The 13,448-nt window shown below is 37.1% G+C and overlaps 2 protein-coding genes across 2 annotated transcripts; both read right to left on the bottom strand.

Moving 5' to 3' along the window:
• Positions 1 to 604: 604 nt before the first annotated feature.
• LOC136771929 (sulfotransferase 6B1-like) lies at positions 605 to 3,005 on the bottom strand. The gene is made up of 6 exons (XM_066724507.1): positions 2,785 to 3,005; positions 2,366 to 2,574; positions 2,107 to 2,233; positions 1,661 to 1,755; positions 1,337 to 1,523; positions 605 to 1,010 (listed from the first exon to the last, which is right to left on the bottom strand). Exons 1-6 carry the CDS (start codon positions 2,921 to 2,923, stop codon positions 889 to 891), a joined length of 879 nt encoding a protein of 292 aa, XP_066580604.1. The 5' UTR covers positions 2,924 to 3,005; the 3' UTR covers positions 605 to 888.
• Positions 3,006 to 10,453: 7,448 nt separating this feature from the next.
• LOC136771942 (sulfotransferase 6B1-like) lies at positions 10,454 to 12,924 on the bottom strand. The gene is made up of 6 exons (XM_066724525.1): positions 12,745 to 12,924; positions 12,326 to 12,534; positions 12,066 to 12,192; positions 11,620 to 11,714; positions 11,296 to 11,482; positions 10,454 to 10,969 (listed from the first exon to the last, which is right to left on the bottom strand). The coding sequence occupies exons 1-6, from the start codon at positions 12,881 to 12,883 to the stop codon at positions 10,848 to 10,850; spliced, it is 879 nt and encodes a 292-aa protein (XP_066580622.1). The 5' UTR covers positions 12,884 to 12,924; the 3' UTR covers positions 10,454 to 10,847.
• Positions 12,925 to 13,448: the final 524 nt, after the last annotated feature.

Genomic DNA, 13,448 nt, shown 5'->3' with positions numbered 1-13,448 from the left:
TTTTAATCTGCCCTATGACTGTCTTCATTTAAAACCATCAAATTGCAGCCTGTTCAGGATTATTGTAGCAGCTGTGTACCTTAGCGTTCAGAAACTGAAATGAAATGCCTTCCAAAAAAATCATAATTTATCAGCATTTCCCAGTATAATATTGATCTTTTCCAGAAATCCCCTCATTCCATTTTACAGAGGTTTCCTGTTTATTCACTAGGAAATACCATTTTGGTGTTCTTCCAAACATCTCAAAGATCAGAGTAGACACACACTTACAGTTCTGTTCCTGGTTATTCATGTGTATAATGTGTATGTGTGTACATCAGCTTGTAGTTCTCTTCAGTTTGTATTTGGCGCCTTATACTTCAGATATTTGTAATTAATTTAGAATTATTTCAACATCACATTTTTCACATTGACATTATGGACATTGTGTTCATCAGTGGCAACAACACATTGAAATTCAAACAAGATATGATTAATTATAATGAAGGTATGTTATTACTAACAATTCAGATAAATAATTGACATATTCACCTACAGTAAAAATATACCTACACTTCAATAAATATACAAAATGCATAATCAAAAATAACCCACAGCCTTTAAATATGTACACATGATTTATTATATAAAAATACATTAACAAATGCTGTCACTTATGAAACCCCATTCAATGTTTAATATACAACAGATTAATATACAGTTCATATAAAGTGTTGGAAGCCATTACAAGATTTACATTGAATAAATAATGTAAACTTAATAACACATCCATTTTGTCCAATACAATGTCTTCCAAGTCAGTTTTGACAATCGATAGGAAAATGAGAATGTGCTTGACAATAATAAATAATGAAAGAACAGCAAAGTGAGTGGATCTGTCCGTCTCCCTCACTGACACTCATATTGAACACGGCTTGCTAATACACTAGAGTTGATCTTCTCTTTAAACAGCACGTCAAACTGGGCGTTCTGCTTGGAGGTGAAATGGTTCTTCCAGTCACCAACGGCACCTGCACAGAGATAGAAATTGGATCCATTTAGGAATCAGACGTCCATTAAAACACTGTGGATTATCTAGACAACAACCTGACATTTTCAAAGTCACATGTCTGCTATTCATCAAACAATTTAGTCAGTAATAAAAGTATGGAGAGATAGAAGTATATTAAATAAATGAATTCCAAGTTCAATCTAAACTTCCTAGTTTCAGTTGGATTTTTCTTAGGGAAGTCATGAATTCTAAATAACAATGTTATTACCAATAAGGCACTTCATTCATCCTGATTATTTACTATGTCAGCCGTGCTGTGTCAGAGGATTGATTAGAGATCCTTACCTTTCCTAAAGATGAGCTTCCTGTCAGCTGTCAGTGCGCACACTGTGTGGTTTGAATTCACTTTCTCCTTCTCTGCTTTTTCCTTCATTTCACTGAATGATGATTTCTTTGAGATGTCCTTGATTTGATCTTCCGTGACACTGATGTTCAGAAATGAACTGATCTCCTTGACATATGTGGGGAGATCCTGGAAACACAAATTTCACAGTTTAGTTTGTGCTCTTTCATTCCTGGTTCAACTGAAAGACATCTGTTGAATGATATTCACTGCTTATTCCAGCTTCATCCACAACTGTGAAAGAAGAAATCTCATTTCAAACTCACCTTCTTCATGGACTCATAATACAAGAAGAGTGTGTTTTCATCATTTTCCTTCTGCTCCCAGCTGAGGACGTGATCAATCCAGGAACCATAAACCACTGCAATGTAAAGAAAGACAAACTAATTGTAAATATTATATAGGTAAGTATTAAATAGAGGATATATAAGCAATACTTTCACATTGATTGCTCTACAGGTCATGAAAAACATGTTCAACTGGACTACTTTCTTATCATTAGCTTCTTGTTTTCCTGTGTAAAACACCCCTCTTCCTCTAAAAACAAATTGTCCGCATTCAGGTGAATGAAGAGAACAGCAGAACGGGGGTTTATGGACGTGCTGTGTTTCAGAAGACACTGTGTGTCATTAGAGAGCACCAGTATAACAGGGTCTAGTTTCCTTTTTCAAAACAAAGTTTGTCTATATTAAAGATGTGTCCAAACATTTACCTTCGCCCTTCAGGAACATCTCCAGAAAGGTTGACCATTTGTCAATCTTGGGCAGGTGGGGATTCTGTTGATAGTAATGGAACATAGAGACTGCCGTGTCCTTGGGGTTTCTGATCACATAAATCATCTGTGAAGACAAAAAGAAAGCACAGATATTTACATTTTCATTTACTTCATTTTATATGACTTCTTCTCACAAAACGCTTCATCAGCTGCCCTTAGGACATGTGGGAGAATACAGTAGGACTGGCCAACCTACCTTGCATTTCTTTGTTTTGAACTGCACGGGGACCATGTCACAGTTGAGGTGTGTTGGGATGAGCCTCTTGCTGGGGAGGTTTCTGAGCTCCTGGAATTTGGAGAGATCTCCGAACTCCAGAGACGATGTCAGAGTCACCTGGCTGGTCGTGTTGTTCTCAGTGTGGCAGTTGTACAGATTCCTCAGGATCTCGGCCAGCCAGTGTGTCCCTATGAAGAGAACAGAGCGTCAGCAATCAATCAGAAACAGGTCTAGTGCTCCAGTACTGTGGCTAAATCTAATGTCTCATGTAGTTCATGTGGTGCTTTTCCATTCGTCAGGACTCATCATTAAAATGACAAGAGTTTACATAATTATTTGTTGTGATTTAAAAGATAAAATAATCTTTAAAGAGTCATTGTAAATTGTAATGTTCTTACCGGATTTGGGATAAGACACTAGCAGCACATCATCTTCTCTGGCCTCAAAGTCATCCAGGGACTGTAGCAGCTCTGTGGAGGCTCTGGTGGAGAAAGGGATTCCTCTGAATCTGTGGACCAGCTCTGTCTGTTCTGGCATCTTGAGATGGATGTTTCCTCACAGTTAGTGTCTCTGGATGGACTGTGACTAGCTAGGTATTGATCTGGAGATCTTCCTGCCCTTATATATCCCTCAGTGAAGTGAAAAATGGAGCTGCGCATTCTGACGTCACAAATGAGTGTCGTATTGTCTCTGAGGAAGCAGAAGGAAATGGTGCATTTAGCAAGAGTGTAAATGAAGAAACATTGTGAGATAGATTTCCAAAACAAACTCCATACTAGTTACACTCATGGACTGGATCCAATGCATCAGGAATAAATACATGTTTAAATTATATCCCTGACAAGCAAAAGAGAATCAATGTTGTGCTTCCCAAGATTGAAAAGAGTCATTAAACTGTCTAACATTCCAATGTGTAATCATGAGAATATCTTTAAGAGCGCTAATCTGGCCCACAGAGTTGTTGTTTTGTTGAATTCAACAACTGACTACGATCAAATTGTAATCAATAATACAAAATGTATCTATTCACTTTCAAAACCAGACAATATGTATTTTTACAAACGTTTCTAATGCTTTGTGTGACATTTAATGACGAAAGTATGTTTTCCTTTTTAGCTCATGTTCTGTGAGTGATGAACAGCTGTCAAAGAAACTTAACCTGAATTAAACTGAAAATATTTGTTGTAATAATTATTTACAATTCATTTAATAAAGTCTATACTTCTGTCAACTGACAGCGTGATGTTCCTGAATTTATACATTTTTGGTGCATTATATTTGAATGTATTAGACTTCAAATACAGTAAACATAGATTAATCTGACTTTGTATGTATGTGTTTTCATGAACTAATAGTAAAACTATTATCATTCCATTCAATGTTTAAAGTTTCTGTTAATATCAGAAAGAGAGTTTAGGTCACTTCCAATAGGAACTGGTATTGGTGACAATATTTTGAAATTAATGAAATTGATCATTTCCATTTCCAATCCTTTCAATTCCAATTAAATTTGAACAAATCAGTTGCACTGAATTGCTTGAATAAATCAACCATTTCACCCATTTGTATTCTAAGTTGAATTAAAATTATTTTTATATTTAATACTATATATTTATCGCAATGTACTAATGCATGATACTTATATTTAAAATCTTAACTACATTTTTTGCATTTTAAACTTTATGGTAATCCTGGTGAAGTCTGGTCTAATAATAACATATTCAAAATATTCAAGGTGAACCAGCCCTGAGGTTTTCATAATATTTAGGTATCCCATGATATACATATGTACATTGTAATACAATTATATAATATTTCTACTTTACATTATGGTATGGTTAAGATAAGAAAATATAAATATGTATATTCAAATTAAGAACACAACAACATAGTAAGATGTGTACATGACATGAATGCAAGTCTGTATATTTAATTGCACAACTTGTTAGGTTTTATGGGTTGGAATTAGAGTTTAACTTTTATGGATGGAAGTAGAGTTGACTTTCAACAAATAGTTATGGAGCAGGAATTCAATTTTAATTGAAAAATGAATAATTTGAATTGAGAATAGCAATTGGTGCATTTTCTGGTCAGAAACGGTATTGGAAAGTAATTGGCAAAGAAATGCCAGAAACCCTCAGTCATTGACCACAGACACAGTCAGGAAACGACACGTCATGGAACAATTTCCCTTTTTCAATAGAGAGGTAGTTCCCGGTTTTCTCACGCTCATTTCTAGACAGTTTTTTCTATCTGAAATAATGGCATCAAATTTACATAAAACATATGGGGGTGATGATATAGTTAAATAATCAGGAGTAAAGTATCTGCTAAGATCCTTTGGGAATGGAAGGTTTTAGCAAAAACAAACGGTGAATTTATGAAGTGTTAAGTGCTAGAATTGACACTTTACCAAACACCTCTGGAAAAAGACTCGAGGGACAGACACATATAGGGATTATAAGAGATATGTGTACACAAGGGGGAAGATGAGGAATTACAGCTAAAATTATGTAACTGCATAAGTTTAAAATTACCTTTGCTTTAAATGCTGAAAGTTGTACAAAGATGGGAATATTATAGTAGTAGGCAGATGACTGAATTGCCCAGTTTTCACCGGTTTGTCCAGTTGAGGTCTCACATTCCAAAATAGACAGCTGGTTGTCTAGATGGGAAAAGCAGAATCTGACATTGTATAAATTGAGCAATAATATCAATATCAGGACATAAGTCGATGTGTTCTGAAGTCATTGATATCTGAGTGTCTCTGCTGTGATGCAGGACCCCTATAGGAACATTGCATCACAGCATCCTGGCTGCACAAACAATATTACATCACAAACACATTATATCACAACATTGTCAGTAGTAATGTACAGCATTGCACTTTGCTTCAGCATCTATCTGTCAGCTGAGTCAGCTGTTGGGTTAAACATTGTTAACCATATTATACTAGTAATGAATACATTTCATCATGTTAATGTAGCTGGTTCTCATTATTATTTGTGTGGCTATGCTTTGATCTAATACTTAGTCTAGTATTGCATCACCTTGTAGCTTTACAGGAAAATAAATGGTTGAAATATAGATTAAGAACTGATTACTTAGGGAAGCATTGACAGAAAAATGCCATTGTCCATTGTGAAGAATCACCTTCCAACTGAACATGAGACACGTCCCTTAGTCAATTATGTCAATCATGTCTTCACTTAATGTGGTTGATCAGCCATGTTGGTAGAGTCACCATTCAAAAAGACAAGGATGGTAGTGAATCCATGAACCAGGAACTGTTTATTGGAGTATAGCCAGCCAGGCATCAGGTACAAACAAAACAATAATAATACAAATAAATAAAAATGAAAACAAATACTAATTTCAAGCAAAAAAGGTAGCTGCTCTACTATTTGAAAAAGAACCATTGGCGTAAACAGTTCATCATAACTCATATGAGAGTCTCCATTACTAAATGCCTCCCGTCTGATCTTAACCTTGGTCCTTACATACACACCCTTCCCTTGATGGATCAAAGCAAAAGTATAGGATACAGAGTGAACTATTAATGAACAGTAATCTACACTTTCCTACAGCTACAGATTACATTTAAATATATAAATACAGATGTAATTTAAATAACTTTCATGATGTCACAATTTAGTGGTTAAAATCAGGGTTTACCTATAGTAATTATTATAAACCCATTTCCCTTTAACGCTGCCATAGTACAACAGGAACATTCATTATAGTGCGGAGACGCCGCTCTGTGGCTATAGACTGCAATTGCGGCTTCTCCCCAGACTGGTAAGAGAGGCATAAACCTGCAGTGTGCATCTCAAAACTAAAGGCATAGGAAAGCTTTGTGTACTTTCTTTAAACCTCAAACCTGAGTGACCGCCAGTTCCCAAGTTCATCAAGTTGGATCACCACCCACAGCAATGAGACGTAAGGGAAGACACATTGATCACTGGTGTAGATCGCATTAGTGAAATAGGAAGGGACAAAGAAAACAGTGGGTAAACAATGCTGGAAATGAGCATTTGTCTATGCTCTTCAGTACCAAAATGAAAAGGAGGATTGTGAATTTGCTAGCAATAACAAACAGTTGACATGTTTCATGAATAAGAACATGGCGCAATATGTGCGCATTATTACCAGTCGGGGGATGACTCCCGTTCATCACATCCGTTATCAAAGTGTTATGTTGTTTTTTCTGAAGCCAGGCCCGCCACCTCAAATCACAACATTTGTCTACAGAATAATAATATTTTACGACAACGCTACAGAGTCCAACAAGCAGAATGCACGTTTTATTGAAAATGTACAGCTGGATGGGTAATTCTTATTTAACTTTTGTCAAAGGTTAACATTTTTTATTGAAATAAATAATTGAGATACATACAATTCCCATAAAAAAAACCATGTGGATTGAATGGAGTTTATTTAAATATATTAATTTGATTAATAGAAAATAAAAATGGCCGCCTAGACGCGCACTGCCTCACCCAGAGTCGCTGGTGATGAATAAGCTCTTGAGCACCTGAGCTGCAGGACTGCCCTGACAGGCCGGGCTCCTGCATGAACACAGGAAGCCAGAACACCTAGCCTGTTGGGTGTGTAGGAGCTGGAGGTGAGCAGGTGTGAGAGGAACAAAGGTGAGAATCAGACTCAAGACAAGGGTGTGACCTTTTGCTAACGATGGCATAAATGGGGCTTTTGAGCGATGGAAACAATTGAAACGATTGATTCGGAAAGAGATTCAAGCTTTCTAAACATCGCACCACAGTGACATCTGGTGGCCAGATGTTGTACTATAAAACCACGGTTGCCGGGCAATCTTGATCCAATCAATGAAACTACTGATGAAACTGCTGAAGGAATAAGGGGTTCGTTATGACACCAGACAGGGTTACAAACCATCACATCAGAAACTAAGCTAAACTGTCAGATCAGTTTTGTATATCACAAATTTTTGTTCAGAAACTGTTTTTGCACTTTTTGGTTCTTCAATAAAAGAACTATGAAATAGCTGAATATGAAATGACCTATTAGTAATGCATTTCGCTGTTAATACTAGAACCACCAGAGTCACTTTTTGTGTGGCTTTTTCAAATTAAAAAGTATATTTCTCTGCGTATGTGAATTTCTCCCGCATATCCATTCTTATATGTTACTAAATATTTGAATTAAATATATAAGGTGTTTCAGTTGTAAACTCCTCAAACTCTATCTGCGGTAGGCTATACTGAATATAATCTGTCTGAAAATCTGGGTTTTGTAATAAAATTAGTAATTGTGAATCATGTTGATTGTTGAAACACATGATTTTCTATAATCCATATATTCATATATTATAATAATAATGTATTTTATTAGCAGATTTGCACCTGATAATACCTCTCTTTTAACTTCCCTTTGGAATTCAATCTTGATCAGGTCTCTGAATCAATTACATAGGGTACTGTAGTGTAGAAAAGTGCATTTTCAGCATTGATGGATGCAGTTGTAATACAGACAGCGACATTTCAAAGCTCTTTCACTTTGCAAAAGAAGTTCTATTTCAGTCTTATGCTTCTGTAGGCCTGGTTATTTTGTATGTTTTATAATTGTACTGCTACAGTTCATCCGGAAAGTATTCACAGCGCTTCACTTTTTCCACATTTTGTGATGTTACAGCCTTATTCCAAAATGGATTACATTCATTATTTTCCTCAAAATTCTACAAACAATACCCCATAATGACAACTTGAAAGAAGTTTGTTTGAAATCTTTGCAAATTTATTAAAAATAAAAAACAAAAAAAGCACATGTACATAAGTATTCACAGCCTTTGCCATGACACTCAAAATTGAGCTCAGGTGCATCCTGTTTCCACTGATCATCCTTGAGATGTTTCTACAACTTGATTGGAGTCCACCTGTGGTAAAATCAGTTGATTGGACATGATATGGAAAGGCACACAGCTGTCTATATAAGGTCCCACAGTTAACAGTGCATGTCAGAGCACAAACCAAGCCATGAAGTCCAAGGAATTGTCTGTAGACCTCCGAGACAGGATTGTATCGAGGCACAGATCTGCGGAAGGGTACAGAAAAATGTCTGCATCATTGAAGGTCCCAATGAGCACAGTGGCCTCCATCATCCGTAAATGGAAGAAGTTTGGAACCACCAGGACTCTTCCTAGAGCTGTTTTTCAGCGGCAGGAACTGGGAGACTAGTCAGGATCGAGGGAAAGATGAATGCAGCAATGTACAGAGACATCCTTGATGAAAACCTGCTCCAGAGCGCTCTGGACCTCAGCCTGGGGCGAAGGTTCATCTTCCAACAGGACAACGACCCTAAGCACACAGCCAAGATAATAAAGGAGTGGCTACAGGACAACTCTGTGAATGTCCTTGAGTGGCCCAGCCAGAGCCCAGACTTGAACCCGATTGAACATCTCTGGAGAGATCTGAAAATGTCTGTGACCGACGCTCCCCATCCAACCTGATGGAGCTTGAGAGGTCCTTCAAACGGCCCAAAAGTAGGTGTGCCAAGCTTGTAGCATCATACTCAAAAAGACTTGAGGCTGTGATTGGTGCCAAAGGTTCTTCAACAAAGCATTGATCAAAGACTGTGAATACATTTGCAAAGAATTCAAACAAACTTCTTTCACGTTGTCATTATGGGGTATAATGGGGTATGTTTGTAGAATTCTGAGGAAAATAATGAATTTAATCCATTTTGGAATAAGGCTGTAACATAACAAAATGTGGAAAAAGTGAAGTGCTGTGAATACCTACCGGATGCACTGTAAGTCTGCTAAGATATGTGCATACTGATTTCCATACCATTGTACACATTGTGTAAAGTTAATTTTCATATTTATGTATGTGTGCTTGTTTTGACAAAATAAGGAAAACACTAAATTGTCAATGTAAATGCAGTGTTTTGGCCATGAAAATGTTGTGATATTCATAGGTAAAAAAGTTTTATCCAACTCTTTGTTTTTCATTTTTGTCTCACAGCTGTTTCATAAAGGAGCTGAACATCATTCAATATTATTATTGTATTATACATCATTATTTAAATACTCAACAAAAACAATGATTTGGTCTGTCGAAAAACGTAGCTCAAAATCTCTGAAATCCATTAAATTAAGCAGATTTTGACTCAAACATATCTTTGCTTCACTACCACATATCACTATGGGACACATCCAGTGAAAAATCACACATTAATCAACATTATACAGGCAACCTGGACGCAGTTTCCGGTGCTTTGCCAATGACAGAGATGCATTTTGGTGGAGCTCTGTAATTGAAATGGGTGAGCATGTACAACATTCGATTAGTGCACCTGCTACAAATATGCGTCTTCAGTGGAAATAAGCCGTTTCTGCCACTGATGTAGGAGATTGTAGGTGAATGCAAGTCTCCTGTTGTGACGTCCGAATTCATCAATAATATCAACATCAATTAGTTTGAAATCCTTACACAGGTGCACTGGTAGCCCATAAAGTCTTTCTTCAGTCCCAGTGGTGCGCAAATGTGTCTAGAGTAGTTTTAGAACACTTAATGATTGCTTCCCTGTTGCTGTCGTGACTGGTATGATATATAAGTACATTACAGGTGGCATAACCCTCAGCACATTAAGCCTTCTGCATTAAAATATGAGCCCAAATGGTCTAGTGGGTAATGCAGTACTAAGGCGCTTGGAGGTGCGTGGGTCGAATTCCTAGCAGGGATCTCCGTCTGGACTTATTTCTTTCAAAACTGTGTCCCCTTCCTAAATACGCCACTGGCTGGCACTGCTGGACGAATGAGAGAGAACGAATTGCACATGGAGTGGAGGAATGAAATGTTAGAGACTAGAGCTAGAATGTGGGACATGACAACCTCTGGTGGTGAATTGGTGACGTGTGGGGTGAAGAAATGACAGTTATGAGTAATTTGGGACAAACCTATATATAGAATTCATTTGTAGAACAAGATAGGATGAGATGTATTGTGGCGTATATTTCACACAACAGCATTGTGTGAATAGTGTAAGCTTCAGATAATAAATGAACACAAGAGAAGAAGCTGAATTATGAAAAATATATTATTTTGTTCAAACTAATAATTCAGATGAATAAAATACAAAAAACATAGAAACCTTCAGTACAAATCTATCTACATTTCAATAAATATTAAAAATGCACAGCCATTAAATATGTACAGTATGTATAATTCACAATACAAAAACACATTAACAATACAGTCACCAATCTGAGAAAAAATCATTCATTGTAACAGATTAATGTATAGTTCATATAAAGTGTTTGAAGAGATATCAAGATTTACGTTGAATAAATAAGATGAACTTAATTAACACATCAATTTTGTACGATAAAAGTCAGTTTTGACAATCGATCAGAAAATGAAAATGTGCTTGACAATAATAAATAATGAAAGAACAGCAAAGTGAGTGGATCTGTCCGTCTCCCTCACTGACACTCATATTGAACACGGCTTGCTAATACACTAGAGTTGATCTTCTCTTTAAACAGCACGTCAAACTGGGTGTTCTGCTTGGAGGTGAAATGGTTCTTCCAGTCACCAACGGCACCTGCACAGAGACAGAGATTGGATCCAATTAGGAATCAGATGTCCATTAAAACACTGTGGATTATCTAGACAACAACCTGACATTTTCAAAGTCACATGTCTGTTATTCATCAAACAAATAAGTCAGTAATAAAAGTATGGAGAGATAGAAGTATATTAAATAAATGAATTCCAAGTTCAATCTAAACTTCCTAGTTTCAGTTGGATTTTTCTTAGGGAAGTCATGAATTCTAAATAACAATGTTATTACCAATAAGGCACTTCATTCATCCTGATTATTTACTATGTCAGCCGTGCTGTGTCAGAGGATTGATTAGAGATCCTTACCTTTCCTAAAGATGAGCTTCCTGTCAGCTGTCAGTGCGCACACTGTGTGGTTTGAATTCACTTTCTCCTTCTCTGCTTTTTCCTTCATTTCACTGAATGATGATTTCTTTGAGATGTCCTTGATTTGATCTTCCGTGACACTGATGTTCAGAAATGAACTGATCTCCTTGACATATGTGGGGAGATCCTGGAAACACAAATTTCACAGTTTAGTTTGTGCTCTTTCATTCCTGGTTCAACTGAAAGACATCTGTTGAATGATATTCACTGCTTATTCCAGCTTCATCCACAACTGTGAAAGAAGAAATCTCATTTCAAACTCACCTTCTTCATGGACTCATAATACAAGAAGAGTGTGTTTTCATCATTTTCCTTCTTCTCCCAGCTGAGGACGTGATCAATCCAGGAACCATAAACCACTGCAATGTAAAGAAAGACAAACTAATTGTAAATATTATATAGGTAAGTATTAAATAGAGGATATATAAGCAATACTTTCACATTGATAGTTCTACAGGTCATGAAAAACATGTTCAACAGGACTACTTTCTTATCATTAGCTTCTTGTTTTCCTGTGTAAAACACCCCTCTTCCTCTAAAAACAAATTGTCCGCATTCAGGTGAATGAAGAGAACAGCAGAACGGGGGTTAATGGACGTGCTGTGTTTCAGAAGACACTGTGTGTCATTAGAGAGCACCAGTATAACAGGGTCTAGTTTCCTTTTTCATAACAAAGTTTGTCTATATTAAAGATGTGTCCAAACATTTACCTTCACCCTTCAGGAACATCTCCAGAAAGGTTGACCATTTGTCAATCTTGGGCAGGTGGGGATTCTGTTGATAGTAATGGAACATAGAGACTGCCGTGTCCTTGGGGTTTCTGATCACATAAATCATCTGTGAAGACAAAAAGAAAGCACAGATATTTACATTTTCATTTCACTTCACTTCATTTCACTTCTTCTCACAAAACGCTTCATCAGCTGCCCTTAGGACATGTGGGAGAATACAGCAGGACTGGCCAACCTACCTTGCATTTCTTTGTTTTGAACTGCACGGGGACCATGTCACAGTTGAGGTGTGTTGGGATGAGCCTCTTGCTGGGGAGGTTTCTGAGCTCCTGGAATTTGGAGAGATCTCCGAACTCCAGAGACGATGTCAGAGTCACCTGGCTGGTCGTGTTGTTCTCAGTGTGGCAGTTGTACAGATTCCTCAGGATCTCGGTCAGCCAGTGTGTCCCTATGAAGAGAACAGAGCGTCAGCAATCAATCAGAAACAGGTCTAGTGCTCCAGTTCTGTGGCTAAATCTAATGTCTCATGTAGTTCATGTGGTGCTTTTCCATTCGTCAGGACTCATCATTAAAATGACAAGAGTTTACATAATTATTTGTTGTGATTTAAAAGATAAAATAATCTTTAAAGAGTCATTGTAAATTGTAATGTTCTTACCGGATTTGGGATAAGACACTAGCAGCACATCATCTTCTCTGGCCTCAAAGTCATCCAGGGACTGTAGCAGCTCTGTGGAGGCTCTGGTGGAGAAAGGGATTCCTCTGAATCTGTGGACCAGCTCTGTCTGTTCTGGCATCTTGAGATGGATGTTTTCCTCACAGTTAGTGTCTCTGGATGGACTGTGACTAGCTAGGTATTGATCTGGAGATCTTCCTGCCCTTATATATCCCTCAGTGAAGTGAAAAATGGAGCTGCACATTCTGACATCACAAATGAGTGTCGTATTGTCTCTGAGGAAGCAGAAGGAAATGGTGCATTTAGCAAGAGTGTAAATGAAGAAACATTGAGAGAGAGATTTCCAAAACAAACTCCATACTAGTTACACTCATGGACTGGATCCAATGCATCAGGAATAAATACATGTTTAAATTATATCCCTGACAAACAAAAGAGAATCAATGTTGTGCTTCCCAAGATTGAAAAGAGTCATTAAACTGTCTAACATTCCAATGTGTAATCATGAGAATATCTTTAAGAGCGCTAATCTGGCCCACAGAGTTGTTGTTTTGTTGAATTCAACAACTGACTACGATCAAATTGTAATCAATAATACAAAATGTATCTATTCACTTTCAAAACCAGACAATATGTATTTTTACAAACGTTTCTAATGCTTTGTGTGACATTTAATGACGAAAGTA

The sequence above is a fragment of the Amia ocellicauda genome, chromosome 15, assembly GCF_036373705.1.
Source record: "Amia ocellicauda isolate fAmiCal2 chromosome 15, fAmiCal2.hap1, whole genome shotgun sequence".
Classification (NCBI taxonomy): domain Eukaryota; kingdom Metazoa; phylum Chordata; class Actinopteri; order Amiiformes; family Amiidae; genus Amia; species Amia ocellicauda.
Note: the sequence above shows the minus strand (reverse complement) of the source record. Positions and strands in the feature narration are given on the sequence as shown.